Here is a 27378-nt window from a genome sequence, read left to right as displayed (position 1 = left end):
CGAATACATGTTGCTGGATACAGCGACTCCAAAAAATCCACTATTGGACCTACTTGGCTTTATGGGAGCAAGACTGGCTCCGACGGACCGGACGGAATGAGCCCACCCTAGGTTTAGGTTCTCATCGTCTAGGAACCATGTCTACGTTCATTCAAGCGGAAGGATTATTCGACGACCATAACACCAAAAAAGCACTCCAGTATGGGCGCAGGTTGATGCTATTTGAGACGGAGCTAGGAAGTGCAATTACCCTGCTTCTTATCCCAGTGCTACCGGACATTTGCCGTCTATCCTTAGTTGAAGAAACTAGGATATTGGAGATGATACGAGGCGACGACTTTACAGGCGTCAAACATCAGGCGCGAGCTCTGTCTAGGCTGAGACTTAAGTATCAATGCATTTATGGAAAATATCCTAGTAAGCTAATATCCATAATATGTCCATATCCCTCTCTAATTTATTATCGATAGTGAACTATCCGGCGCGCTCAGATCTAGCACGCCATGGGGTGGGCTTGGAGTAGATCCTCATGAAAGGAAAAGCTTCGGATGATGATGCCAGATCCGACCCCCATGGGTCTTCCGAAAATCCTTTCCAGACCAGGGAACCTCCAGCTGGCAGTGATATCTCCATCTTAAGTGCACCTCGCACGAATAATATCTCTTTCGATCGCAAATCAAAGTGCTTCGTCGCACCTCCTTGACGCGCGAATTCCGTACTGGAAAGGTGGTGGGACACAGGATAGAGCTTCAAGGTTGCTGATATCTCCTCCGGATTGCTTGAAAGAGCTCGGAAAACTGATATTCCTTCTCGAGACGGATGAGCGGCACCGATCCCAAAATCAGTTGGGTGGTCCAATGAGTGGATAATGACCGGGCCTTGGTGGACAAAGAAAGCAGGCCTCCCGATCACTTCTTCGATCCTCCTCTCCAACTTTCACGAGTATCAGTTCTGCTTTAGATGTTGTTTTATTGCAATTTTCAGTACCCAGTCCGTTTCTGGGTGAGCCGGAACTGATAGCGACATACGCTTCATGACAATTGCAAGTATATAAACACTTTCGTCAGTCTGGCGGGTGGCAGCCTCCATAGCGCATATCCATTTCTCACGTTCATCCCCGCTGTGGTACAACAGCCAATTTGTCTCCTTTACTCGATCAAATCGAGCAGCAATTATGAGAGGAGTGTCTAGCCCATGTTGACTGATTGGTGGCCAGCATTCATGGTCCCGAAGCCAGTCGAATAGAGATTCTGGGTCAGGGTGATATAAGGCGATCCTATTCCAAGTTGACAAAGCGTACTGCTTTACCGTAGATGCTAGATTGATCCCTCGACTCAGCATCCGGCTAGCCAACTCGGCTGAGGCAAATTGGCAGATAGAGGCATGTTGACAATGATCAAGAGATTCTGACAGATTCTCACTGGGTAAGACCCGACCTTTACCCAGCAGATAGTGAAAAGAATTTGGTCACTGGCCGCCAATTGAAAGATCGTTTCTTGAAAACACCCTGGCGTAATGTTGACAAGTTTAAGAATATGCTCAGAACTCACCATACACAGTAGCTCCCGAGCTATATCCAATCTTTTTGCAAGGAATGCCAGGGCGAAAAGGCTCTGCCCTGTACGATTGTAGTAAGTCGGGTATATCGCTCTGGTACGTATGAGCTCCGTGAAACAATCTGAACATTCGCATATACATAAGGAAACGAGGTCTGTGTGTGGCTGCGTGTACTGTAGGTTGTTGCGCGAGAGAAAAGCGTGTTCGTAATCAGTATACAAACCCCATTGCATCAATAGGAGCCCACGCGACCATTGCAAGAGTTGCAGAATTCCGTGCCTCAATTCATCTGTAACCAGATTGTATTTTTGCAGGGATCTCAGGAGATGTAATGCTTTGTGTGACTCAGAAGGTTGTCGAACGAAGAGTTTGTGGTATATTCCACTGAGAAAGACGTAGTCCAAGACATAGAGCTCTTTGAAGGAACCGTTTTGAACGGCCTGCAGGATTTCGTCAATATCGCGGTTGTCCATGATTTCGAATGCCTCAATCAAAAACAATTGCTGGGGAATAAGAACAAATATAGCCGGGAATACAGGATTATTATAGCCTCCATTGATCCCTGCCCGGCATTTTTCATTTTCGATCATCCGGTATTATCTGCAACGCTTGTACCAGGCCATTCTCCGATGCGACTGGGTTTCCTAAACCTTCCTATGACAGCCTAGGGCAGTCTACCAGATTCTGAAAAGGTGCTCACGAGCCGGGGTAAGATCCTGCTGACCGCCAGGCTGACTAGTCTATAGCTGATGAGCACCTCGCTCTATTCATGGCACAATAATTGAGGGTCCAAAGCATCCTCTACATTTAAACCTATCTTGAGACTGGTTGAGGATCCTGACTTAGAAAGCTTGTCACCTCCTTCACTAATACCCAGTAGAGAAGACATGTAAAAGCGTAATAGCCCAGGCTCGATACCTGAAACTCGCGTTGAAGTCACCGCTAGCATCTAGTAGCATTTCCGTGAACACCATATACAATAGGCCACTCTAGCCTATGCTAATCAGTATGAACAGTCCAAACTTGACCACTCGGCCGCTTTCCCATCCTTGTGGTACGGTGTGTCTTGGAGAGACCGAAGCATTGGAGAAAGAGATCGATGGAGAAAAGGACTGACTGCTTTAACTGAAAGCCATGAGGACCGGGAGATCCGATATTAACTACGACTCCCGGATACAGGCTATCTCGTCTGTTTCCAGAGGGACGTAGATCTCGGGCTTCTAAAAGTAATTTTGCTGTTGATGAAGTCGTAATCAATTTCAACGAATTAAATTCCAAAAATGGTATCGCTCAAATTATTACAGCGGATTTGAATAATTCAAGGCCCAAACAGTACCACACGAGTTGTAATCAGCAAGGTGACGGACGTATAAACAGCGACGCAAGTCCCCGGCATAAAGAAATGTAAACTGAGCTCCCGTATACACTCCTCCTTTCTATCCCACCTGTCTACTTTGATTGAAAAAGGTGTAAACGACATTCAGGGGTTCCTATCGTGCCGAGAGTATACCCGCTAAAGGTTGGTAGGGAGATTTGCATCTTGTAGTATCGACGAGAATTGTATCCTCCATTACGATGCGGAACCAACTGCTCGAATATTGCGTCTTCGAGGTCGTGTGATGCCTCAAAAGGGACTATAGTTTTCCCTTGTCTGCGAATCTCAATTGGCTGATGCAAGTAGGTCACAAGCTTCGTGAATTGCCCCTGTTCACTACCAGCAGGTGAAATTTTCTCCACAATGACCACACCTTGTGATTGTTAGGAATACTGAAAAGGATAGTTTCGTGGAATGACATACTCTGATCCACTCTTACCACAGGCCCAGGAGGGCCTTTGGTATCCACAAAACTAGCAGAGTATTCCACTGACGGAAGGTAATTTGAATTCATGCTTTCGGATAACATGGTTGCTGGCCAACCATGTTGGATAGGGATATTGGCCGAACTAGTGTAAGATATATTATCTTGCATTGTACAATTTTCAGGGGCAGAAAGTGTAGTCTTCCGATGGCTGAGAGAATTATTGTTTGGATGATGGCTTAGCCAGGACGAGGTATCTGGGAAAGACCTGCTTAAGTATTTCGACTCAAATTTCCACGATGGTTATCTGTGAACCAGGAGGTATTCATACTAGTGTTTCATGTATCTGTGGGTCTCTACATATATTGAGGGATAAATTAACTATGAATTCGCAAAGTAAGTCATTTAGCACATTTCTATATCAGCTCAGATCTGTTTAAAGACGATTAGAACTAATATAATACTGGCGACAAGCTGATGCACTTTTTCCTAAACCCTCGCTGATTTCATCCCAACTCAAAGCCTTGAGCACGCATCTGCAGAAGGGATTGCTTTTTCCCGGGAGTCCAAGTGGAAGGCCAAGGCATCGCGTACGATATTGATATCGACGGTGGTCATTTCAAGGCGTTGAAGGGGACCCAGCATAGCCTGGCCCAAAAGGTAACGTGACCAACCCCACTTTTTTTGGGCCATGCTAAGGTCGGAAGCCAAGCCTGGCCCAAAATTCTGGGCCATGCCATGCTAATATTTAGTGTATACTAGTGTAAAGAATATTTTTTCAGAGAGATTTTGCATGTTAATTAAGCCTTTTACAACCTTCCATCATAGATACCTATGCTGGAACCCGATAAAGGACAACACGCGACCTCTCACAAAAGTCTCTCCCTGTTTTTAGAACGCTCAAATACCCTATCAAAAAAATATACGCATCACAAACAGCTGCAAAATCGCGTAACAATACTACCTCCTATAAGTAAACACACTGAGCAGTTCACCTCACTATCCTATAAAATTCTGGCTCAAGTCTGCAAGCTCCTGGGAACAATTAGTCTACTCCGTAGTTTGTCTTAGTATACTGTTTCTTGCAGAGGTCAAAGGCCAGAGAGCATAAAGATCCAATTTTCTACGACTTCTAATTAGATCTACATATTTTCGAATCATTCAAGAGACAAGTAGTTTGTAGCAATACAATAGCCTCCTTACAGCTGAATGTTACTGACAAAGATTTCTCGTTTCAAGTACTTATATATCGGTTCACTTCCTAATACAGACTAGTTTAACCCTGGCATTCAGGTTCGAGAAACAATCGAAGAGTGTAGAGGGTGAAACCGATTTCCGGAAGTCGTGTATCAGTATGGACCCATATCTTTATAAGGCCAGCCCTTCTTGTCCTTTATGTACAACTGGCAGTTGTTGAGGAGTCGGTCCTGGGAAGACTGTTAGTAAATATAATAAAGAGAGGAATCGTAACGTACCCAAGGGTTTTTCCAGTGACCATATATCTTCATGGCATTCTGGCTGATAGAAGGGGTCTTCTCATACTCAATTACCGGTAGGCTGACCCAGAGGTTACCGGGTGGGCCTTTCTTGTCTCCAGTGAAGTAGCCTTTCAGGTCATCATTAGAGGGTTGTTTAAGTCCGAACTCCTTGTCAAACCATTCTGCAGCGCGTATCATATCCTTTGCATCCAATCCATAATCCTTAAGCTTGTCTACCCCGTTAACTTCGGGATAGTCCTTATGGTTTTTCCCGAGGTTAGAAACATCGCCTGTCTTGACGAAGATATATGCGACATCGTCAATGCAGATGCGAGCCTCGCTCAAAAAATCCAAATCTACCGTGCAAGGATCCTTGCTAGCAATTGTCTTAGTCGCTTTGACGATGAATACTTGCTCAAGATACCAGCTGGTCGCAACAATTGTTGACGCGTAGACTTGGTCGGCCACATCGTCGAATTTGGATTGATCAGAGCTATTTGGGGCTTCTGCAAATGCACCCCCGATTAGAATTTCGAGCGGAATAGTGTCGTGGTCTCCCCACGATCCGTTGGGCTTAGCGTCCAGGACCCCATTGGCCGTTTTACGGAACCCGTCGTGGCTTGCTTCTTGGATCTGAGCAATAGTATTTTTTATCGTAGCTTGGTCATCAAACCTTTTGTCGATCCTGGTTGTGATGCGGATTAGAATTAGCGCAAACTTCAGAGCGTGATCAAGTAACGTACATCTCGAGAGCGTTATCCGACAGAGTCGATATCCACCCAGCAGTACCGACGAGAGCCCCCGAAAGGAATGCCGCGGAACCAGCTGCAGCGGGACCAAGCAGCGCAGTCAAAAATCCCAAGACCCCGGCAGCAATAATAAAACCCGAGTTGTCCAAAACCTAGCGAGGTGTTAGCAATTTCCTAGAATAATCCATTCGGTATTTTCTATCCATACATCATCGATCTTATAGCTCGTAAAGTCCTTCATCATCGTCTCTGCCTTTCCGTTCCATACGCTACCTACTCGATCGAAGGCATCGGCCAGGTCCTTTTCCCATGTTTTGAAGTTTAATAAGCTCTTCAAGGCAAAGTATATAATCGGGTGCTCGTTGCAACCTTTGTCATCTGTAATGCTGATGTCGCAATCTACCGAGTTGCAGTCATAGTTCCCCATATTCCCGGTGATTTGCCCGAGATAAGAGGGGAAGGTCCCGGCAACCCCTTTGGTTACAACTTCGACACCGTTACCCTGGGGGTTCTTAGGATAATCTGACACGCTGAAAATCGTAAGTCTTTGTGTGTGGAGAGATACAGGCTCACTTACAATTGCTTAATCCAACCATCCATATCAAGTTTATTCCAAGTGTCTTTGTTCATGTGGGCCGTTTTGCAGAGATCAAGTTCCTTCGCCTTCGCAAGAACGGGATCTTCCTTGTCTTTGCTCTTGTCAACTGCCGCACCAACCGCGAAAAGAGCTTTGACTCTCTCCTCATCGGTTAGCCCAGAATCTGAAGCATCACGCTTCAACTTATTGTGAAGTATCTCATTTGCAGGGAAAGCCAATGCTTCCCGCGCTATATATATCGTTAGCATATCGTACGCGAAACGGGATGGCAGGTATAAAACAATAGCCAACGTACCAAGGATACAGAGCGGCAAGAAGAACAATTGAAAATGCATGTAGTCGATTGGGCCCAAGTTAGTGAGGGGGATCAAGAGGGTGGATGCTATACCTATAATCTTGACAGGCCGGAAAGATGCACTTTTTATATATTTTTACGGGATCGACCTGATTCAGGGAAAGCCCAGTTCAGCCAGATATGATGGCACTTTTTGGGGCTGGGGGGCCAGTCATTATTTTTCGACTCATATGAAAATATCATATTGGGGCCGCTACTTGTGTCAGTCTTAGAGCAGTGGGTATGATCGACATTATCTTTCCTTTTCTATCTTTGTTCGGGGTCCTGCTAATCATAAAAATATGATGTTTTCTGTCAGTGGTGGTTTGGCATTGCTCACAGGCTTCCTGGCGCCAGACAAAAAGATCAGCTCCGGTATTGTGGAACTCTATATCTCACTCCATTCCCCTAGATCGAGCTTTTTATATGTGGCTATTATAATCGCGTATGTAATAAGAGTCCAAGTAGAGTCGAGGTGCTATGTTCAATGCGTGAGCAATAGTCAGACTACACATTCGGCTACTAGTCCTCCGGAAATAGGTATCCATTTTTCAAGTTCGCACTCTTGAAACTATTTAGGAAACGCTGAAGGATTTTGCCAAGAAAAGCCCCAGGGTCCTTCCTGCCGGGAAACGCCTCAGGATCTTGCCAAGACCTTCTTGAGAATTTTCGTGGGGGCTGGACTTTCAGTTTGGAGATTAGATGTTGTAGGATTTGAATACCGAGATGGGTAACCGTATAGACTCGGAGACATATAAACAGTTTACAAGTCGGGGGGACGTGGGAGATGCGAGATGCGTAGCAGGGAAAGAAGAATTCTTCGAGATATCTATAGCAAGTGAGCGACGCTCAGCCACCGGCTCATTGCGGGCTGTTGGGGGAAGATCCGTTTCCCTATTTTTAGCCCCATCCATTATGGTAAGAACCGCATCCTCTGAAACCTTAGACTTGACTCCCCACACAAAGTCTAGTACTCCGCTCCTAACTCTCGCCGCCCCCGGGGCCGGGGTCTGGTAATGTATATCAACAAGTAGTAATTCATATACGAACAGTGCGGAGTAAAATCCTTCAGGATTCAAACCAAATTGCGACCCAAGGGCGAAGTGCACTGCCCCAATGCATATTATGTGCGGGGAATTCATATGCGGCCATCCCATCGATAATATCTTTCCTGCTGCAAACAGACAGTTATTTGATTGATAGTCGGAAGCCCATTCGATGGGCCGAGGTGCGAGCATCCAAATATGGTGTGATTACAGGGATAAGTCCAGTCTAGGTTTGAATATCGACGCAGGGAAAATGTTATCAGATGGTATGCGGAAGCGAAAGGAGCGAAGTCATGATAAGTAGTGGCCCCGGGGCCGCTACGAATTGTCTCACGTAATAGTATCTTGGCACCAACGTCACTTAACCCTACGATGAATTTTGATGGCGGAAACAATCGGTGGTACGATAAGATGGATTACCAGTCGTTCTTGTGAAGCATTCCCCAAGCATTGCTCAAGCTTTGGTTTCAAAAGGAGAACTTTTATCTCCGAAGGTCCAGGAAGAACCCTCTTAGATTCAGACTCATTTCCGCTTCATTTAAAACGCTTCAACGCTGCTTTTCACTTCCAATTCCATCCCCCCCCCCTCCCCTAATTTTCGTTTCAGGGCCGATGCGTGCAACGCACGCGTCTTCAAGTACGTGTACGCGAGGTCGTGGCGAAGAAAGCTTTGCGATTCATATACGATTCATATATGGATTGTCTTGTCACGCGCCTCTCTGATTCGCCCTTCGTCACGCTTTTGCATTACCCTTTTCGGACTGGTGTCTGATGGCTTTAGGGTTCTAGGGTAATATCTGCAGATTACTGCAAGTTCTGCGTTTTTCATTGCTTCCTGCTCTGCATGTACCCTGAAACGAACATGGGGAAAGCCTCTTGCATCTTGCCACGGGGTCTATCTTTGGGCCTTTTACCTTGTTCATTCTCCTTGATCCCACGATTTACAAGCATGTGTCTTCATTATATTATCACTTTTTACATTTGCGCTATTCTCTCGGCGATCTTGTGATAACTTTGCTCGCAAACTGCGTATGTTATTGAATCTTTGCCTTCTTGGCGGTCAGCGGAACTTACGCCAGGAATTGAAAGATGTCTCTGACTATGCTGCCACGAGTCGACCCTTTCATGCTGGATTATATTGAAAGGGCCCTTGAGGCTGAGTTTATTGGAGCGGGATTCGTGCCAGCAAGATAGATTTGCGGTGGCAGAGCGCCATAATGTGTAAGGTTTTAGGAGATGAACATGAGATTTGTGATTGGATTCCAAGTTAGGTTCTACATGAGACCATCTCAAGACTTGTTTATCTTCGCGGCCTTTCATGTAGCTCCACCTGCTAGCTCATTCGCGAACTCACCCATATTTGAGATTTTGCTTCTTTCCTTTGTTTTCAAGCTTCTAAGCGCCGAGTCGTATGGAGTCGAGTTCATCCATCCTGATCACTTTTGAACCACAGCAATCGCCTCTGTTGCAGAAATCTGTAACCATTCCTTATGCTCACATAAGCACCCTTTACAATCAATTAATACTTGTTGATCCTTCGAATCAAGAGGTCCAATTTTGCATTCAGTTTCATTTGGTAATTCACAATGAGCAGACATCCCCATATTTATTTCGAGATGACCCTTCCAGGTCGGATACTGCACGAGTAGGCTTGAAAACGCGAGCAGTTGCTCAGGACCATGATGAGCGACCATAGAGTGCAGTAATTACTTAGCTCCCAGGCGGAGAAGATAATCTCAAGGTGAATCAGTTAGAGCTTTAACAAGCATATCAATTAAGACATCTCGTCACAATGCATAATATACAGAGTCCATCGCATGCAGTTTAACCGATTTCAACCATTACTGCTTAGCTGGCAGATCCTGGCCTCGCATCCAATCCCCAAACTCCTTTCGCTTGGCCTGTGAAATAGTCAGCGCGTGTTCGACATCAATCCAAGACACACAGGAGCACAGCCGCAATGCCATTGCAAGAACTGGGTCGACCTAGGTCTGATATCGGAGAGAAAAGTGTTGGTCTTACCCGGATATCCCAGAAGCCATATCTCTCCTCAAGGCCGAGGTAGGGGTTTCGGGCACCGCCATCCCGCTCAATCTGGCCAGCCCAATCACGCCAGCTGATTGGCTTCAATTTCTCCGCACCCAGAACCAGTCCGATGGAGACGATGACGACCGCGACCAAGGTCTCGACGATGATATCGTGGGGGAGGGCGAGGCGCGTGTTGTTAAAGAGGACGGTGTGTTCGTGGGCGGAGTAGCCTCTGTCAAACGGGGATGCGGATTAGCCAGGGTGTTCAGAATTGTTCTCAGGATGCTTGACATACGCGTGTGTGAGCAGCACTAGACCGAACAGGGTCACGAGCTTGGAAAGGAAGCTCATGGTGATGTGGATATGGGGGTGGAGGTGGAATTGAGGAATTGATAGGAGCTCCAATTGCCTAACAGTGAACTGTCCGGAAGGCGGAAGGAGTTCCGCTGACCGCGCCGCACACCGCCCTGTCGCAACCCCTCGGTAGGACGGGCAGAAAAAAGCGATAGCGGGGGACTGTCGAGATTGAGTCAACTCGCCGTCGCACGAGTTATTCCTCCCTCCCAATTCCACTCAATCGACGAAAAACAACCCCGCCATCTTTTCCAAAAATGGCTGACGCAAAGAAGCTGGATGCCAATGCGCAAGCGCGCTTTGACCTGATCAATGAGAACCTCGACGAACTCATGAACCCCGAGATTGTTGAGGCCATTCTCGCGGAAGGCAATAATCCCAGAATTTAGTATGCTCTGTCTCTTGTTTCTTATCTGCCTTCTCCTCGCGCCCTTGATGACATGCCTTCTAACGACGCTTAATAGTTGGGGAACTGGTACGTTAAACTACACAATTCGAAATGGAACATAGACTCACTGCCTGGTCTGATCTCTAGCCTGCACCGGTCGGTAAGATAAAGCCAGCTATTCCCTCTTCTAAATATCTCTTCTTCTAACAGCCTCTAGTCCCCACACTGGATACCTTGTTCCTGCAATTAAGATCGCCCAGCTCCTAGCTGCTGACTGCCAGGTCGTCATCCTTCTCGCCGATATCCACGCCTTCCTGGACAACTTGAAGGCCCCTATTGAGCTCGTCAACGCCCGAGCCGAATACTACCGGAAGGTAATCACGGCCCTTCTCCAGGCCGTTGGAGTCAAGACCGACAAGCTTGAATTTGTGCTGGGATCCAGTTACCAAAAATCGCCGGAATATGTCATGGATCTTTACAAGCTCGCATCAGTCACCAGCGAGCACGACGCGAAGAAGGCTGGTGCCGAGATCGTTAAACAAAGCTCCAATGCCCCGTTATCAGGCCTTCTTTACTCGATCCTACAAGTCCTCGATGAAGAAGTGAGTACGGGTTATTAGTTCTCACACAGTCACGTACTAATCACGTGATCACTTCCTCAGTATCTCAACTGCGATGTCGAATTGGGTGGTATGTTGAGTTATAAACCTTCCCACGTCTAGCTCAAGCTAACAAACACCGAGGCCGCGATCAGCGGAAATTGTTCGCAGCCGCAGTGGAATGGCTCCCAAAGATCGGATACAGGAAGCGCGCGTGAGGCCTTCTTGAACTGCCTATTTATAAAAACCGATACTGATGTTTGACAGACACGCCATTACCCCTATGGTACCTGGTCTCCAAGGAGGAAAGATGAGTTCATCTGAAGAAGGCATGCGAAATTTATTTTACGATCCGCTGCATATACCTTACTAACAATCTTTTCCAGCGAGCAAAATTGACCTCCTCGACAACCTCGATGTCGTCACCAAGAAGATCCGCAAGGCTGAGGCTGCCCCTAAAATTGTCGAGAACAACGGTCTCATTGCCATGGTGGAATTCACTTTCCTCCCAGTCTCTAGCCTTAAGGGCAAGAAGGAATTCCGATGCCCGCGTAAGGATGAGGAGGATCTGGTTTACACCGATATCGAACCCCTGAAGACCGACTACGCAAACGATGTCGTACGTGCCTATCATTTTGACCACTAAAACTTTCGAAGTTTTGCTAACACTGTTCTAGTTGACCCCACAAATCCTTAAGGCGGGTGTTACCGCTGCGCTGACCGAGCTGATGGCGCCCATCCTGGCCGCCTACGAAGCCGACAAGGAGTGGCAAGAGATCACCCTGCGGGCTTACCCTCCTCCCGAAAAGAAGCAGAAGAAGATCAAGGACAAGGGTTCTCGTCACCCCGGCGCTAAGAAGCCGGAAGAGCCTGCCAAGGAGCAGGACTTGCCCGAGCGCCCGAAGGCTTGAACTTGAACGATGTGCAATTTTTGCAAGATTTAGGCGGAATCCTTATTTGTTGATATGCATACGATGCGAACTGGGGTGACTATGATCTAGAAGTAGCATTGGAATTAAGTGTCAAAATAGCCGAGTACGCTCAATACTAGAAGCTTTGTGTAGATCTATTTATACTACGATCATTGACTAGTATACGGCAACACCCGAGTGTTGATCAACAAACACAAAGTTTGGTAGACCCACTTGTGGATACGAGAACTTAGGTATATGCATGTACCTAGTGTACCCCAAGGAGATGTCCTCTCATGAGGCATTGCCTGGTATCGTACCTGCTGAGCACCTTGAGTGATTTGTCAGAATACTCCGTGGGTTTTTGAAATCCGCGGTGTACTTTTGTAACTTGACTCTGATTGGCTTAGTTAGTGAAGGTAGGTAAAGTATCAACCCATTGAGTTGCGGCACTTCCAATTGAATAAATGGAAGTAAGAAAATTATCCGGACAAAATCTGGCCATTAAATTAATCAATTAAATGGGCCGATGTACTTGGCCACTTACCACTAGTAGCACTAGTTCAAGTTGTTGGCCAGGTGGTCATGAATCATGTTGCAGGTGGTGCGCTCATCGACTGGCAACACGTCATTGACTGAACCGCGGGTACCCGATCCAACCACGCGACAAACTTGAATGCAATTACATCAGCCCATTATGTCGGCACTCAACATACCGGATTCTTTCCTACTTTCTTCGTGTTCATTTAAATTCTCTTCCCCCTGTTTAATCACATCCCTCTCTGCCAATTCAACTCCACGATACCTTATCACCACCCCCACGTCACCACACCAGCCAGATTGATTAAGTTGGCTTCTAACATGGCTTCGTCGGCGAAGAGCATCTCCGCCTATGGAGAAGCTCGTTCAACCGTGCAAGGGAAACCTCTCGAAGCCGAGGAGGTCCGCAAGATGACCGCTTACTTCCGCGCCAGTCTGTACCTATGTCTCGGCATGCTTTATCTCCGCGAGAACCCTCTGCTCAAAGAGCCTCTCAAGGTGGAACATCTGAAGGCACGACTATTGGGTCACTGGGGCTCCGACGCGGGTCAATCGTTCACATGGCTTCACATGAATCGCCTGATCAAGAAGTACGACCTTGATGTACTCTTCATTTCCGGTCCTGGCCACGGAGCTCCCGGAATTATCTCCCATTCTTACCTCGAGGGTGTCTACACCGAGGTATACCCCGACAAGAGCGAGGACGAGGATGGCATGCAGAGGTTTTTCAAGCAATTCTCCTTCCCCGGTGGAATTGGAAGTCATGCCACCCCCGAGACCCCTGGTAGTATCCACGAAGGTGGTGAATTGGGCTACTCCATCTCCCACGCTTTCGGCACTGTTTTTGATAACCCAAACCTCATTACCTTGACCATGGTTGGCGATGGCGAATCTGAGACCGGTCCTCTCGCGACAAGTTGGCATAGTACCAAGTTCCTGAACCCGATCGTCGACGGCGCCGTCCTACCAGTCCTCCATCTCAACGGCTACAAAATCAATAACCCGACTGTCCTTGCCCGAATCAGCCACGAAGAATTGACAGCACTGATGGCCGGCTACGGCTGGAAACCTTACTTCGTTGAGGGAAGTGACCTGGATACCATGCACCAAGCTATGGCTGCGACCCTCGAGAAATGTGTGCAAGAGATTCGGGAGTACCAACACCAAGCGCGTTCATCAAAGAAGGCGTTCCGTCCCCGTTGGCCGATGATCGTTCTCCGCACCCCTAAAGGGTGGACTGCCCCGCGAGAAGTTGACGGCAAATTCCTGGAAGGCTTCTGGCGGGCGCACCAGATTCCCATCACCGATGTCGCGACCAATCCGTCCCACCTGAAGGTCTTAGAGAACTGGATGAAGGGCTACAAGCCTGAGGCTCTCTTCGACAAGAATGGCTCACTGATCCCCGAGCTCAAAGAGCTTGCTCCTGCAGGCAACGCCAGAATGAGCGCCAACCCTGTTGGCAATGGTGGTCTTCTGCGCAAGCCCCTAATCATGAACGACTTCCGAGAATATGCACTCAACGACATCGTCCCTGGAAAGACCATCAAGGGCGGTATGGCAAACATGGCCAAGTTCCTGCGTGATGTCGTGGGCAAGAACAAGACGAACTTCCGCCTTTTCGGGCCCGATGAGACCGAGTCCAATAAGCTTGCCGAAGTCTACAAGGAAGGCAAGAAAGTCTGGATGGGTGATTACTTCGACGAGGACAAAGATGGCGGAAATCTCGCGCCTGATGGTCGCGTCATGGAGATTCTCAGCGAGCATACTTGCGAAGGCTGGCTTGAGGGCTACATCCTGTCTGGACGTCACGGATTACTCAACAGTTACGAACCATTTGTTCATGTTATCGACTCGATGGTCAACCAGCACTGCAAGTGGATCGAGAAATGCCTTGAAGTCGAATGGCGAGCCAAGGTCGCCTCCTCTCAACATCCTGATTACAGCCACAGTCTGGAGACAAGACCACAACGGCTTCACCCACCAAGACCCGGGCTTCCTCGACGTAGTCGCCAACAAGAGCCCGGAGGTAGTCCGAATCTACCTCCCACCGGACGGCAACTCCCTCCTATCCGTCATGAACCACTGCCTCCGCAGCGTCAACTACGTCAACGTCGTCGTAGCCGACAAACAAGACCACATCCAATTCCTCAGCATGGACGAAGCAGTCGCACACTGCACAAAGGGCCTCGGAATCTGGGACTGGGCCAGTAACGACCAAGGCGCCGAGCCGGACATCGTAATCGCCTCTTGCGGAGACGTCTCAACACACGAAGCACTCGCCGCAACAGCCCTCCTCCGCGAAAATCTCCCCGATCTAAAGGTCCGCTTCGTAAACGTCATCGACCTCTTCAGACTTATTTCTGGAATCCACCACCCACACGGCATGTCCGATAAACAATGGAAGGCCATATTTACCGATAACAAGCCGATACTTTTCAACTTCCACTCTTACCCCTGGCTCATCCACCGCTTGACCTACAAGCGACCGGGACAGCAGAACCTGCATGTGAGAGGATACAAGGAGAAGGGTAATATCGATACACCGTTCGAATTGGCTATGCGCAATGGAACGGATCGGTATAGTCTTGCCATTGATGCTATTGATCTTATTCCGGAACTTGTTAATAAGTCTTCGAGTGTGAGGGAGAAACTTGTTAATGCGAGGTTGGCGGGTAAGGCGGAGGCTTATGAGAATGGTGTTGATCCTAAGCATATTCGGAACTGGGTTTGGCCTTTTGCTAGGAAGTAGAGTCCTAACTTGAACTTGAATGTGCGGGTCGAGGGTGCAATCATGGATGTAATTGTTTGAGCTGCAATGCGGTACACGAATAGCATGATATTTTGATGAGACTACTGTTCTTGCCGATCCTGACATGACAGGTGCTGAAGAACCTTGCGTCTTCTAGTCGTCTTCAGGTTACTAGTATTGGCCCTGCATACTAGTAGTATAGGGCGAGGTTATGGCGGAAACACCACCACTGTGAGAATGTTCAGATACGACCATGTGCAAGATACGAATACCAAGCAGCCTGTAGCTTAGTGGTGGTTCGATGAAAGTAACAAGCTTGGAAAGAAGAAGAAGAAACAGAAGCAGGAAGATACTGGTGAATGGTGGAGGCCATCCGATCAAGGCAACAAGGCAACGACAACCAAGATTATGTGCAGTTTGCGGGTTGGCATCGTGTTTTTTGTCGGCGCAATAATATGTTAATTTGTACCTAGCATGTATATATAGTGTTCGACACGGCGGCTACCCGATCGACTTCGGCGCTTTCTTCCAAGGTTCTACTGGCTTTTCGTGAGGCGGTCCAACGCAGGTATGGTGGTTGGGCGCTTAGCATATGCAAAGTCGGCTGATAGATTTAGGAAATTATCTAATGATATAACTGTATACGTATCTCTACCTATATCTGCAGGAAACCGATTGATCAAGCTTTGGTATAGAGGCATTAATTTAAGTGCTTCTGGCCTTAGTATTCTATGCGTCTGATTAATGCTGCGACCAATAATAGTGCTCTTAATAAAGCAGTTCTGTATAGTCTGATTAAGTACATCATTTCGCCAGGCCTGGGTAAGCCAGCGGAGGGTATAATTGAGGCTTATTTTCTTGTTAGGATCGAGGTTCCGGTTAAGAATATTGATCATCTAATACATCTATTTCCTCCGATAATGTTATTTCAGACTCTGGATAATTCCTTAGTCCAGTGGCTGGTAAACTGACGTCGTATTTACCGGGAGAAATAGCACCTTAATATTAGACGGTGGCGGCGCATCTTCAAGCACGCTAAGATGCATACTGAAATTATCCAGTAAGAGCAGGACACGTCTTCCCTTGCCAATATGCTTATAAAAGATACAGAGCTATTCTGCTATAATACCACTACGCATCTATGCTTTTTTGTTCTAGCGCCAGGTATATCTAATCGCAGGGATATTTACCCCTCGAAGAGTATATGGTGTTTTTGCTGTACTAATCAACCATAGAGGTAATCGGTCTGAACCAGTAGCATTTTATCGTAACTACTATAGTAATTCGGGCCTTATCTTTCTTTTGACCAGTATGACTATCTGTCGATAGACCACCGTTTGGTATACGGCGCTAATAAAGCCCGGTCTCGTCTATATTATAGATATCCTCCGGTTAATACTGGTCGCAGATCGTTTATATAGGTTTTATCTCGTCGTATATTAAGGTTGGGACCGATACTCGCCATAGAAGGTATAATAGCAGAGGGAATAACGTTGTTTAAGTTAAGTAAGCTACCTATCAGAGAAAAGGGGTACTGGAAACTTAGCATATTCAGGGATTTTCTTCCAATATTCGATAGCTTTAAGCCAAAGTAGAGGGCCTATTATAGGAAAGCCGGCGTCCTAGTGTCGCCATTGCCATTCAAAGAGAGCTTGGTCTAATATAGGCCAATACGATGTAGTTCGAAAACACCCCTAGATCCCACACGCCAGCCCTCGGCGGTCACAACGCCGGAGCCGCAGCCCAGCGCAAGAATGCGTGCACCAAGCAAGGGATATTATCCAAGGGGGACATGTCCCGACAGCTGGAGAACAACGAGCCATGACCGGCATGTATTGGTCTTTCCCTGCAGGCGAACGGGGGTTTTCCAATATTCTGGATGCGCATATCGGGCTTGGCGCGTCAAAAAATTAGAGTTCCCCCCAGCACTCTCGGTTCATTCAACATCTTCTCACGGGGCCCACGGGGCCGATAACCTCCACAAGCCCAGCAAGCTGGTCAGGCCGATCATTATGGGCCTCGGATTGGCCTGCCCTTCCTCCCTCGTGATGGTTCCGGGAACGATCGCCAATGAGAAGCCCGGGGCCCGGCACTAATCAGAGTGTTGACCGTACGTACTAGCTTTCCTTGGACCGCGAAACAAAGCGGAGGCGTGGGGGAACGCGGGGAAATGGTGCCCCCACTGGTGAACGTTAACTCCCTTCGCCCATGGGTTGATGACGCGTGGGGTAGCCAGAGATAAATATTAAATACTCCCCCCCTCGCGTGAAGTTCGGTTGGCTTCATCTGTGTTCATTTGAACAATCATCCCAGCCATGGCCAAACCAGACTCTGTCCACGACGAATGCCCATCGTTGGCAAAGGAGGGCCAGGTGATCGAGACTGATCCCCCACATGTGCCCTTGACGGAGGAGGACAGCAAACGGATCTGCCGCAAGACCGATCGGACCATTCTGGTGATATTGATCTGGGTTTACTTTCTGCAAATTCTAGACAAGACGGTTCTTGGCTATGGCGCGACATTCGGTCTGCAGACCGATACCCACTTGACCGGAAACCAATACTCTTTGATCGGATCCATTGCTCCAATCGCCCAACTGGCCTGGCAGCCGTTCTCGTCATACCTGATCGTGAAGGTGCCGCATAAGGTTCTGATGCCTGCGCTGTGCTTGGGATGGGGCATCGCTCAGTCGTGTCTGGCGGCTTGCCATAATTTCCAGGAGTTGATGGCGGCGCGTTTCTTCCTGGGCCTGTTCGAAGCCGGGTGTCTGCCCCTGTTTGGAGTCATCACGAGTCAATGGTACCGTCGTGCAGAGCAGCCGTTGCGCATCGCCGCGTGGTATGGTACCAATGGACTGGCAACTATTGTGGCGGCTGCACTGTCCTACGGCCTTGCACATATCAAGTCGGATCTCTTACAATCATGGCAAATGTACGTCTGCTTGCTACTGAAGAATGATTTCATTTTCTAACCCGCCTTTAGCATTTTCCTATTTGTCGGCCTGGTGACTATCGTCTCAGCCCCAATTGTGTACTGGCGAATGGACAACGATATATCCACCGCTCGCTTCTTAACGGAGGAAGAAAAACTGCAGGGCATGGAGCGACTCCGGGCCAATCAAACAGGAACGGGAAATACAGAGTTCAAATTCAGCCATGTGCTGGAGGCCGCACTGGAGCCAAAGACCTACTTGTGGATCGGGATGGCGATGCTCCTCAACATCGGCGCTAGCGTAACTAACACTTTCGGCCCATTGATTCTTGGTGGCCTGGGCTATGATAAGTACACCACTAGTCTGCTGACCATGCCCTTTGGCGCGTTGCAATCTATCATGATTATGCTCGCTAGCTATCTTGCCCATACTGCGCGCGTCAAGGGTGTTATCTTGTCGGCGTTCATGCTCCCGGTAGTGGCTGGATTGGCTGTTCTCTACGCTGTCCCTCGAAACGATTCCGCGAATGGTGCGCTCCTTGCCGGATACTATCTTCTAGCTTTCCTCTTTGGTGGAAACCCGCTCGTTGTGACCTGGATTGTCGGCAACACAGCCGGAAGTACCAAGAAGTCGGTCGCGATGAGTTTATTCAACGCCGCTTCCTCTGCCGGTAACATCGTGGGCCCGTTGCTCTTCAGCGCAAAGGATGCGCCAGATTACCATCCCGGTCTTCGTGCCTGTCTCGGCATATTTAGCGCAATGGTTGCCATTGTACTCGTCCAATGGGCCAACCTATGGTTCCTCAACAAGCAGCAAGCCCGCCGCCGCGTGCGCAATGGGAAGTCTGCCCAGATCGTTGATCACTCGATGCAGAGTAACTTCCATGGCATCGAAGAAACCGGCGAGGAGGCTGAAACGGGACACCAAGTCACTCATGCGGGTGCACATGTGGCTGAGGATCTCACAGATCGGGAGAATGATGAATTTGTATATATCTACTGAGACGACCGAGGAATATGTCGATTGGGGAGGAGGATACTGTAACCCCAGCAGTGTCGGAACCAGCACGGGCAGGCAGTCCGATCGCGAATAGGAATAGCAAGTGTTCTGAATTGGAAACGTCCTCCGTACCATAATAGTTTATAGTTATAACATGATAACGACGGTAATATGTTAAACTCGTCCTATAGGAAATTAGCCATCCCTTCGATATATAGACCGGGTATTTTAGCGAAGCGGGTCAAAAATGGCGTCTAGCATCACGGGAGTGACGCTTAGTGGCGGGCTAGGAGGTAATATAGGAGGATTGGGATTGCCAAACAAAATATCTTATTGCGTATGTTAGTAATAGAACACTCACTATATTTTGCAAACTTGGCCATTTGTGACGTTGTGAGTCTGTTCTCGCTGCTTATCATGTGATTAGGGGTTGAAAGAGTATCTGCATGTTTGCGGCATGGGAGCCGACATCGGGCGCTGCTGTAGCCAAACAGGTGCAAATGATGTCTTCTCACTGCTATTTGTTTATAATGAAAGTCAAACCACTTATTGGAACTCATAACCTGCTCAGACCCAAGGAAAAGGTGGGAACTTGAAGGCAAATGTATGGAGTGTCAAGCAAAGAGGAAAATATAGAAGATGATTATTGCAAGTTTGGTATGGGGAGTAGGTAGCTAGTTCCAAGGTTATAAGTGGGCAGACGGTTGGAGATTGGCAAACACAGTGGTCGACATGCAGTATTCCTGTTTGCCGATGTACACTATAGTATTATGGTGGATAAAAGGGGTCACCAGCCCAGGAGGCTACATGCGTTCTTGACGGTATCAATGTATGTTTTCATCGGGGACCGATCATTTGACTCGGGTATCGGTGAACAGGTCGCTTAAAGTGACGTGGTAGGTGCCCCGTGCTGTAGCATGCTAAAGCGATGTCTTGCCCTGATATGGTAGCTCGGGAGTCAATTGGCAAATTAAATGACAATTCTATATAGGGCTGACATATCTCCTGGGTAGAAATGCAGATTGAAGTGAGGATTGAAGTGAGTTGGATAGTATGCACGAAACCTGGTTGCCTAGTAGTTTCGTCCAGAGAATCTATACCAAGCAAAGTGCCTTCACACACTGGCAAATAATTCACTTATCTATGAAACTTATTTCCTAAGGTTTGTCTTATGAGTCAATCGTGTTCAGTTTCAACCCAAATCAATTAATTCTAGATTATTTTTGACTCACGCCTTAAGCTCTCCTACTTGGACCCTCGGCCACATCGTTCCTCGTTCCCACGCCTCGGCCTTTAGGGAGCTGGCGGTGGAGCCGCGTTAAAAAGCTTAAACAAAGTAAACTGGAGGGTACGTCTTGAGGACGATTTTGGTTGGGCCAGTTATGCGGTTGCCTGGTCCCAGCCGTCCCATAGATGCGAGCGCTGCATCTAGTCATGTCAGTCTGGGAAAAGTCCCGCAAACTCTAATCCGCAAAATTTGCTCTCGGGGACTAAGAAAAGCAAGACACTCATAGAGGTCAGGTTTAGACGAGACCCCTTAATTAACTATAGGGACAGTGGCAGCTAGAAGCGAGCCTAAGGAAAAAATAGTCCCCCTCGTGGAAGAAAAATTGCAAGGCTAGTGGCTTAGACTGTGACCTAACCTTATCTTGCCCTAACTATACAGAATGCGCGAATTCCCCGAATTTCCCATCTCCGGCCATAAATTCTTTCCCACTGTATCTTTCACCCCCAAATCTTCACTTGATCTTGATTCTGTCTCCAACTTCATTTATTGTTTCTACCTTTCAGAAACAGCTTCCTATTTCGGAACATACTACATCTTCAAACTTCATCCTTTTTTCCAACGCCGAATGGCTGAATACTACTCGATGAACACACCTTTCTCAACCGGCCTCTTCATCCCAGACACACTGGCTGGGCAAAAGAAAATCTGCTTCCGCTCTGTTGAAGAACTAGAGCCACCTTAAGCAACCGTAACTCTGATACCAAACCAGCCTGACTATCCCGTTGATATACGTCCACGATGAAGTTCTTCCTCAGCCCAGTCTTCCGGTGTGCGATCGAAGGCACTGCAGAGGCTCAGCATTGTGCAAGCGAATTCCAGCCAAAGCCCGGCTCTGACCATGTCATAACAGCCATTGATGAGACTGATGATGCCGGCTACAAGGCCAAGTCCAGTCCACGACTTCTAGATCGATGGCTGGATGCGGCAGTCCGCTTTGCTGGGTCGGCGCCCGTATTCCTCTTGATCGTTGCAGGGCTACTAACCTGGGCCTTGCTGGGAATCCGCTTTGGTCAATCAGACGTCTGGGTCGCTGCTATTTCCGACGTACAAGCCATCATGTGCTACATCTTCGACTCGCTGCTCATGCGCCAACTTCTCCGCGAATATTCCGAACAACACGAAGCCATGGTCCAGATTCAATCTCGTTGTACAAGTCACCGTCGTATGCTCGAGACTGTCAAAGCAAAGCTGGGACCAGAGGGAATCGCCCGCGCAGCTGAACTCTGCAAAGATGAACCACCTCTGTCCCCGCTTGATCAGGGTCTGGACCGTGCCGCGGGCCCTTTTGCTCGCTTGGTGATCTGGTCGGCTAAGGCATTTGGTCATGTTACTACTGTTGGTTTGTACTGGGTGGGTATATTCATTTGGCTGGGATTCGGTCCTCATTGCGGTTGGTCTAGTCGGTGGCAGTTGTACATCAATGACGCGACATCTGCACTGATGATTCTCGTTTTTGCATTCCTTGCTTGTTTGCGCGAGTGTTTTGCCGACCAAACGAATATCTGCCTGGACTCGATTTTCAAATTGGACGCCAAGCTAGAGAGAGAGCTTCGTCGACTCAGTCGGGATGAATTGCCCAATCTAACGGTCACCATCGCGCCGCCGAAGGAAAATTACCTCCAAATGGTCATTTTCTACTACGCGGATATCATTGGCACGCTTGTGGGAATCATTATCCTGGTGCTGGTTGTCATTGCCTGGGTGGTTGTTGGCCCGGTCTTCCATTTCAACAATACCTGGTGGTTGCTCATTGGGACTTATGCCGGGCTGGTCGGGTTATTTGACAGTTTTGTGCTGCGGAATATTCAAAGTAAGGTTAATGAGTATGTCACTGAGCAAGTTGTCTGTCTCGAGAAGCAGGACATGATGTTGTATTCTGGATTATCGGTGCCTGTGCCTCGGGTTCAACTCCGACCACCCTCGCTCAGCCAGCGCGTGTCTCACTACATCAACACCATCAGCTCGCATCTGCTTATGGTTGTTGCCGGGTTGATTCTCACTCTGGGATGCATCGTGGCTTCTAGTGCGATGAAGTGGAGCTTGACGGGTCAATTGGTCTCAAATGTTCCTCCTAGCATTATTGAGACTTTCTTCATGCTTATCTTGATCACGGGTCACAACTATGCGGAAAAGGAGCTTCGTGCCGACTTAACCGATATCTATCATCGGCGGCAGCGTCTTCTGGCCTTCGTGGGGCATGCGGAGGGGGTAGTTGAGTGTGGAGAGGAGGTAGACTCGGTGAAGGAGGCAGCTGCTTCGGAGTGAATCGTTAGGGTTGTTTCGGGTATTGAGGAAGGGAGCAGGCATGGACCTTGGGGCTGGGGGGGGGGGGGATTGGAATGGCAATTAATAGTAGCGCTCATGCTTATAAGCAGTCATTGATGGAGGGGGTGAAGGAGATGGAGGAGGATGAGGGAAAGAAAGCTGTCGGAGGGAAGATATCGAGGACGACAAATGGTGATAATGCGATTGAAAAGTCGAATGTTTATTGGATTAGAACTACTACTTACTATAGTAACAGTACTATTCCGTTTATTCATTCTAAAAGTGCTTACTACTAGTAGCTACCAGTAGCATTCCTGGCAGTCGGCCCCCAGGGCTGGGTAGTATACTATAAACTACTAGTATACCCTGGGGCCGTTGGATGGGATAGTACTAGGGATAAAAAGAGGATAGAAGATAATACAATGTATTATTTCAAGAACTAGGACTCTTTTGGAGATATTCCATCTGCGTAAACATAATTCTAGTTGGACTTTTATAGAAGGGTACTACGGGCACTGCTATACTATACTTGGGTACTTGGGTGGATACTCGGCTTGTGCCTGACGCCATTGTATCATCGACTCTTGGTACAACTTTATCAGGAGTAAACCCAGGTACTTCCAGATGGTATATTAAAGTACTTTGGGATACGTGTAATTATCATATGACCATAATTCTATAATTGACTATCTAATATAGTCTGTTCCTATACTAGTAGTATATACTATAGTACTATACTATACTATACTAACTATGTGTACCTATGCTACTCGTTACGGCAGCTCTCCCGTGACCAGTGCAGTCCAGCCCAGTCCAGCCCAGCTTCATCTTCACTTCTCCATCTCCCCCACCCTTTCATCCTCCGCCCTTTCTCCTTCCCCTCCTTTCCTTTCTAATCACAGGAGATTATCCTGATCGCTCCCCGTGGGGCCTCACGGCTTTCTCCTCCTCCTCTCCTCCTCTCTCCCCCCCCACACTACCTGGTGACGTTGACGTTGACCGCTCCAACACCTCCCCTCGCCTCACCTTGATTCACCCGCCTCATCTCACCTCACCTCGACCCGGCGAACAGGTAATGTCGGCCCCTGCCAACCCATCCACAGTGGTTCGCAGCCATTCGACCTCTTCCAGGCCGTCTAGAGCTGTCCAGTCCGATCTACCCCATCGCACTAGAAGCGTGGCGGTCCGATCGACCAACTCCTCCCAGCCCCCTCCACACTCTCACTATTCACACTCCAAGACCCCCTCTCACGACCGTCGTCCCCCCTCCAACCATGCCGCTCTAGACACCATCGCCCGCCGCGATTTCGAAGCTTCCAACCCTGCCAGGATGCCTTCTCGTCGTGAGGCTTCCTCCGAACGTTCGCAAGAACGCCCATCCACCGCAACCCGGACCGAGTCCACCCGACGACACTCCAGAAACCCATCATCATCAGGACACAAACGAGAGAGCATGGACACTGCCGCCGCCACTGCGCCCGAGCGCGCTGTGGATTCTTCCCAGCATGCGACCGGCACTCAAGCCTCCCAGCCCTCTTCGTCCCAGCCTAGGCGTCGCACGACCATCACCACGCCAACGGGCCAATGGGCGCTCGGGAAGACCATCGGTGCGGGGAGCATGGGTAAGGTGAAGTTAGCCAAGAATATGGAAACTGGCGAGCAGGTAAATATCACCCTTGAATGCCATGATCTCAATTCGCTGAGCGACGCGCAATATGATGGATTGTGATGAGTCGAGGTGTGCTAATTCCGGTCGCAGGTTGCCGTCAAGATCGTCCCCAGACTCTCGACCGAAGAACACCGCAACAGCCGCGACACCGAACGAGCCGACCGATCAAAAGAAATCCGAACCGCTCGAGAAGCCGCCATTGTCAGCTTGGTGAATCACCCATACATTTGTGGCATGCGCGATGTGGTACGGACAACATATCACTGGTACATGCTCTTCGAGTATGTCAATGGTGGCCAGATGCTCGACTACATCATCTCCCACGGCAAGTTGAAGGAGAAGCAGGCTCGCAAATTCGCTCGACAAATCGCCAGTGCCCTCGATTACTGCCATCGCAACAGTATTGTCCACCGTGACTTGAAGATCGAGAACATACTAATCAGCAAGACCGGCGATATCAAGATCATCGACTTCGGCCTCAGCAACCTATTCTCCCCGAAGAGTCTACTCAAGACATTTTGCGGCAGTCTCTACTTTGCTGCGCCTGAGTTACTCCAGGCGAGACAATACACCGGGCCTGAGGTTGACGTGTGGAGTTTTGGAATTGTTCTCTATGTTCTTGTCTGCGGCAAGGTGCCGTTCGACGACCAGAGCATGCCTCAGCTACATGCTAAGATCAAGAAGGGTGTGGTCGAATATCCACCTGGTCTGACTGCCGGTTTGTGTCATTCTTCGTGCATTCATTCGTTTTGATCGCCACTAACAATTCTCCCCAGAATGCCGCCATATCATATCTCGGATGCTGGTCACTGACCCGAAGCAACGCGCGAGCTTGAACGAAATCATGAACCACCCTTGGATGAACAAAAGCTTCAGCGCACCACCAGAAAACCACCTTACCCACCGCGATCCACTGCAGCTGCCATTGGACCAAGAGGTCATCGACAAAATGACCGGATTTGACTTCGGCCCCCCCAGATTATATTGAAGCTCAACTGACGAAGGTGCTGGAGTCAGATGAATATCAACATGCAGTCCGACTTAATTTCCGTGAACATCCTATCGCCAACCAGGCAGAGAAGAAGCGTGGTGTCTTCGACTTTTATAAACGACGCAACTCAGCTGCTAGCCGTGATACTCTGTCGGCACCTTCTGCTGAGGCGGTGCAGCTGGGCAATGACCCCTTGAACGCTTATAGTCCCTTGGTCTCGATTTATCACCTTGTGAAAGAGAAGTTGGACCGAGAGCGGGCCGAAACTCGCCCAGGCGCCCTTGGTATTCGTCCGACCGCCGGCGAAGAGCAGTTGCCCCTAGTGGCGCCTCCCGAGGCTGCACACACCAATCAGTACCAATTGCCTGGAGAGAAGGATATTGGCCGTCGATCTCGCCCACGTGCCAGAACCCACGGTGAAGACGAAGTCACCGAGGGCATGAAGAGTCTGCACGCGCACTCGCCTTCAGCTCATGCCGTGCCAAATGTGGTGCAACCCGACACCCCCGCCAAGAGAGAGAGCACTGCTGCAGGTATCTTGAGACGCTTCAGCACTCGCAGGACCAAGGATCGCAGCCGCGATGTCGATCGCGAACGTATCAGCACCCCGAACACGCCTACGCTGAATGTCCAAGCTCCTGCCGACTCCGCATCTCCTATGCACCGCGGGTTCAGCGTGAGACGCACTCGACGTGCTGACCCGTCGCCGGCTCCTCTTACACCCGGTGGTAGCCAGCCTCAACAAGATTTCCTCGCTGCCCCAGGCTCGGGCGAACAATCTTCGCAGTCAAAGTTCTTGGGCCGATCTACTAGCGTCAACTCTGCCGACTACCGACCTCGCAGAGCCGGCCGGAGAAGTGATGCTGATACGCTGGACGTTGGTCAGCCTCCTTCGACTAGCGGGTCTGATCAGATTGGTCCGAATAGTCAACCTGACCAAACCGGCCTGAGACCTAGTACTCGCACGCACACTGCACGAACCATGTCACTCGGCCATGCACGCCGAGAGAGCATCCAAGCTCGTCGGGCTCGTCGGGAGGCTGCCAGAGAGGCAAATGTGCCAGAGGAGACTGATGCAGATATCTCTGGCGCAGGCACAGCACTGGAGAGCGCCAACGAAGGCGAGGATCTCTCCAAGCCTGTCTTCCTCAAGGGTCTCTTCAGTGTGTCCACCACCAGCAGCAAGCCCTTGCCCGTTATCCGGGCGGACATTATTCGTGTTCTGAGGCAGCTGGCAGTGGAGTATGTCGAGATTAAGGGTGGTTTCAGCTGTCGCCACGCCCCTAGCATTGACCTCGATAAGGTGGTCGATGTTAGCCCTCCCAGCCCAGATCGACAGGGTCAGATCTCGCACCGTCGCCGGATTAGCTTCGGTGGTCTTCTTGGACATGACGATTCCCGGGACGACAGCCGACATGATAGCCGCAGTGGTGCTAGACTGCAACGTCGCACCCAGGGACAACCAGACCGCAGTTTTACCACAAACTCGGACGGATCCGAGGAATACATTGCTCGAGAACAGCCCCAGGCCGCGGTAGGCGAACGTGTTGTTGGCGAAACCACCACCCGAGTTCAAAGCGACACCGGCGAAAATCTTGTGCTACGATTTGAAATCCTTATCGTGAAGGTTCCTCTTTTCTCGCTGCACGGTATTCAGTTCAAGAAGGTTGCCGGCGGTATGTGGCAATATCGTGAAATGGCGAAGAAAATCTTAGATGCTTTGCGCCTATGATGCAGCACCTGCTCGCCTAGCCTGACCCAACGAAAAAAAAAAATTCACGAAGGGGAAAAAGCATATAATCCCGCTTGTGGACACACATATCCTGGCGGTGCCCTGTCCGCCAATTCGCAAACCAGGTACATTTATCAACGACGCATCCGCATGATCATATTATCATTTGTCTTCACACCTTGCATGTCAAAGCAGCCCTTGCCAACGCCCCCCTCCCTTTTCATCTATTAGCCCCATTGTTCCGGTCTGCTCTGCATTTCCTTCCGCCTACACCCACCCGCGCACACTCGTTGCAGCATTTACTACTAGCCCATTCCAGTCCAGTCGCCGGGCGGATCCGGGCCTTCTTCTACCAGGAAAGTCTTCATGAT

General features: G+C 49.1%; 7 protein-coding genes across 7 annotated transcripts; 5 read left to right on the top strand and 2 right to left on the bottom strand.

Moving 5' to 3' along the window:
* Window positions 1-4795: 4795 nt before the first annotated feature.
* On the bottom strand, window positions 4796-6516 carry N7481_009203 (uncharacterized protein; the record flags this gene model as incomplete). The annotated part of the gene is made up of 5 exons (XM_057268422.1): window positions 4796-5519; window positions 5578-5735; window positions 5792-6113; window positions 6161-6410; window positions 6477-6516. The coding sequence occupies 5 exons, from the start codon at window positions 6514-6516 to the stop codon at window positions 4796-4798; spliced, it is 1494 nt and encodes a 497-aa protein (XP_057119099.1).
* A 2886-nt stretch (window positions 6517-9402) lies between these two features.
* On the bottom strand, window positions 9403-9940 carry N7481_009202 (membrane magnesium transporter family protein; the record flags this gene model as incomplete). The annotated part of the gene is made up of 3 exons (XM_057268421.1): window positions 9403-9462; window positions 9584-9821; window positions 9885-9940. 3 exons carry the CDS (start codon window positions 9938-9940, stop codon window positions 9403-9405), a joined length of 354 nt encoding a protein of 117 aa, XP_057119098.1.
* A 260-nt stretch (window positions 9941-10200) lies between these two features.
* N7481_009201 (tyrosine--tRNA ligase TYS1) lies at window positions 10201-11841 on the top strand (the record flags this gene model as incomplete). The annotated part of the gene is made up of 9 exons (XM_057268420.1): window positions 10201-10331; window positions 10408-10418; window positions 10479-10491; window positions 10549-10933; window positions 10994-11021; window positions 11075-11144; window positions 11198-11244; window positions 11317-11549; window positions 11608-11841. The coding sequence occupies 9 exons, from the start codon at window positions 10201-10203 to the stop codon at window positions 11839-11841; spliced, it is 1152 nt and encodes a 383-aa protein (XP_057119097.1).
* An 861-nt stretch (window positions 11842-12702) lies between these two features.
* On the top strand, window positions 12703-15130 carry N7481_009200 (phosphoketolase family protein; the record flags this gene model as incomplete). The annotated part of the gene is made up of 2 exons (XM_057268419.1): window positions 12703-14177; window positions 14257-15130. The coding sequence occupies 2 exons, from the start codon at window positions 12703-12705 to the stop codon at window positions 15128-15130; spliced, it is 2349 nt and encodes a 782-aa protein (XP_057119096.1).
* A 2315-nt stretch (window positions 15131-17445) lies between these two features.
* N7481_009199 (uncharacterized protein) lies at window positions 17446-19065 on the top strand (the record flags this gene model as incomplete). The annotated part of the gene is made up of 2 exons (XM_057268418.1): window positions 17446-18062; window positions 18114-19065. 2 exons carry the CDS (start codon window positions 17446-17448, stop codon window positions 19063-19065), a joined length of 1569 nt encoding a protein of 522 aa, XP_057119095.1.
* Window positions 19066-21088: 2023 nt separating this feature from the next.
* Window positions 21089-22615, top strand: N7481_009198 (Low affinity iron permease-domain-containing protein; the record flags this gene model as incomplete). Its single annotated transcript, XM_057268417.1, has 1 exon — window positions 21089-22615. The coding sequence occupies one exon, from the start codon at window positions 21089-21091 to the stop codon at window positions 22613-22615; it is 1527 nt and encodes a 508-aa protein (XP_057119094.1).
* A 1075-nt stretch (window positions 22616-23690) lies between these two features.
* Window positions 23691-27007, top strand: kin1 (putative serine/threonine protein kinase Kin1; the record flags this gene model as incomplete). The annotated part of the gene is made up of 4 exons (XM_057268416.1): window positions 23691-24278; window positions 24375-25002; window positions 25061-25221; window positions 25289-27007. The coding sequence occupies 4 exons, from the start codon at window positions 23691-23693 to the stop codon at window positions 27005-27007; spliced, it is 3096 nt and encodes a 1031-aa protein (XP_057119093.1).
* Window positions 27008-27378: the final 371 nt, after the last annotated feature.

The sequence above is a fragment of the Penicillium waksmanii genome, assembly GCF_028829765.1.
Source record: "Penicillium waksmanii strain IBT 27052 chromosome Unknown utg000008l:1.0-5622682.0:1.0-5626561.0, whole genome shotgun sequence".
Taxonomy (NCBI): Eukaryota; Fungi; Ascomycota; class Eurotiomycetes; order Eurotiales; family Aspergillaceae; genus Penicillium; species Penicillium waksmanii.
Note: the sequence above shows the minus strand (reverse complement) of the source record. Positions and strands in the feature narration are given on the sequence as shown.